Raw genomic sequence first — 2,417 nt, 5'->3', positions numbered from 1 at the left:
ATAGACGATACGCCGATGTCGATTACGTAGTACATTACGTACGTGAGGATAATTGTCTCTAAAAGTCCGAACCACAGAGAATGGAGAAATACGAGATAGATCTCGAATCTGTTGATGTCGTTAGATAGCAAATTGACTATCTGACCGATTGTCGTCTCGCTCAGCGCAGTTCTGGTCATCTTCAACGTTTTGCGATAAATCAGTGAATAACATGCGACGCGAATCTTCAAGCTCGTATGCGTAATACCCATCAAAGTCAAATGAGTAAGGAACACATTAATAGCGGAGCAGAGAATGATGCCGACGGCGTAGCTGTACGCGTGCAACTTATCGACGTCCATAGAGTTAAAGTAGTGCAACATCTGGCCTACCAGTAACGGCTGCAACACTCCCCTGGTAAAAATTAAAAGTTTCTGGAAGCGCCAAAAAGTGCAAACAAAGAGATTTAACGTTTCTTAGAAACTTCAATGATTTCTATTGACTCGTTGCAATTTCGAATATCCATATACGCTCCTCGAACACTCTGTAAAACATGCATGGAACATTTCTGTTGTTTTCCACACTTCTCAATAAAATTATTTCCATTAATGTTTCCTAAACACTTCACAAAAACTCATACAACACAGAAGCTTGCACCAATATTGCCGCAACGTTTGCAATGTTATATTGCAGGGGCGTGCAATGTTGTTGCAGTATTGCTGAAATAATTTGTGTTTTATAGCTCATTATAATCGTCAATGACACCGTCCAGTGTAGAAAATGACAAAAATTGGGATAAAAATCCACAAGGAAATTTACAGTGTTGGTAAACGTTACTTTTTAGTTACTTTGTCGTTACTTTCTACAGTAAACAATTTGACGATGCAATTTTTTGACGGTAACGCTAATTAATTAAATGCTAAGATTGTGTTAAGATTAGAAAAGTCATTTTGAAAAGTAATTTGTCATCATTACGCGTTACTTACTAAAAAGAGTAATAAGTATCGAGTAACTTCGTTGATTATTACCTTGTTATAATAATGATTTGATAACATTGCAAATTTGTTATGACCATAATGGTAATATCAGAGTTATAAAAATGAATCGTTACTTGTAACGAGTTGAAAAAGTCATTCGTTATTGAAAAAAAAAATATGCGTTACTCGTTACAAGTAACGCGAGTAAAAAAGTAACGCGTTACAAATTAATGGAAAAGAAGTTTTTTTTCAATAACGAATGACTTTTTCAATCAGTTACAAGTAACGATTGATTCTTCTAACTCTGATGACATTACTGTCATAAAAAATTCACAATCTTATTATCAAATCGGTATTATAATAAGGTAACGGTCAACAAAGTGATGGCATTACAGGTAAGGCAATACTGCCAACCATGGAAATTTATAGATAAGAAATGACTACCTGATCGCGATCTCCGCAAAGGTCGCACAAATCCCATACAGTATAATCTTGAGGCAAAAATATCTCATAAGAACTTTCATTTTCATCAGACTGGGCTCCTTAATCTTCTTCTGTGATCCGCTCTTCGCGACCTGCTTCAGTCGACACTGGTATTCCTCGCATTCCTTCTCCCAGGCCGTTGCCAATTTGTCACCAAGAACGTCACTTGTGTGCTCCTTAAGAGGTGTGTACAAATCAGTTACTTCAAGATCTCGGTGGTAACCCACCCAGAAAGTACGTAAGATCCAACTGTGGAAAAGAAAAGTAAAACATTTTACTCGCATTTTACTCGCACGAATCATTAACAATTCATCTAATTTTTGATTTATGCTTCTTTCGCTGATATATTAATTTTCCAAGATACTTTAAGTAGTATCTCGCATAAATGATTTGCATTCCTCGATCTGAATCGATCCAAGATGATCCTGATCAAAGTTAATTTGAAATCAATTATTTCTAAATTGTTATTCATTAAAATCTGTTTATTATGCATTAAGATATTATAAATTATTTGCTGTAAGAGGTTATTAAAATCTACTATCAATTAATTTATATATTATTTACAGATCCATAATTTGGGCCCGCCTAGCTCGCTTATCATCATTCGAGATTTAATCTACTAATATATGTAAAACAATCGAATCAAAATGTATCTACTTATTTTTTATCTGTTATTTGTCTATTTATTATGACGATTGTTATGAAAAATAATTACTCTATAAAAATGTATTGTAATCGAAGCGCAAACTAATTGATCCATTTACACTTTAATTGAACATTTTATACATCCACGATTCTATAAAGATTTAATATTATCAAATAAAGAATACACTATTCAAAGTATAAAATCAGATAAAGCGACAAAAATGTAAAATGTTCGTACTTACGAGAACGTCAAGACGCTAAAGATGTTTATAGCATCCGCTCTGGGATTCTTCATTTTCTCAGTGTACACTTTTCCATCCATGACGGCGTTTC

At 34.1% G+C, this 2,417-nt stretch overlaps 1 protein-coding gene across 1 annotated transcript; it reads right to left on the bottom strand.

The window, feature by feature from the left end:
• Positions 1–6: 6 nt before the first annotated feature.
• LOC108769964 (probable multidrug resistance-associated protein lethal(2)03659) lies at positions 7–2,406 on the bottom strand (the record flags this gene model as incomplete). The annotated part of the gene is made up of 3 exons (XM_018521223.1): positions 2,327–2,406; positions 1,401–1,688; positions 7–393 (listed from the first exon to the last, which is right to left on the bottom strand). Coding segments are annotated over exons 1-3 (755 nt in total), but the record flags the coding sequence as incomplete, so codon positions are not given.
• Between the last annotated feature and the right edge of the window lie 11 nt (positions 2,407–2,417).

Source organism: Trachymyrmex cornetzi, unplaced genomic scaffold (genome assembly GCF_001594075.2).
Source record: "Trachymyrmex cornetzi isolate Tcor2-1 unplaced genomic scaffold, Tcor1.1 scaffold971, whole genome shotgun sequence".
Classification (NCBI taxonomy): Eukaryota; Metazoa; Arthropoda; class Insecta; order Hymenoptera; family Formicidae; genus Trachymyrmex; species Trachymyrmex cornetzi.
Note: the sequence above shows the minus strand (reverse complement) of the source record. Positions and strands in the feature narration are given on the sequence as shown.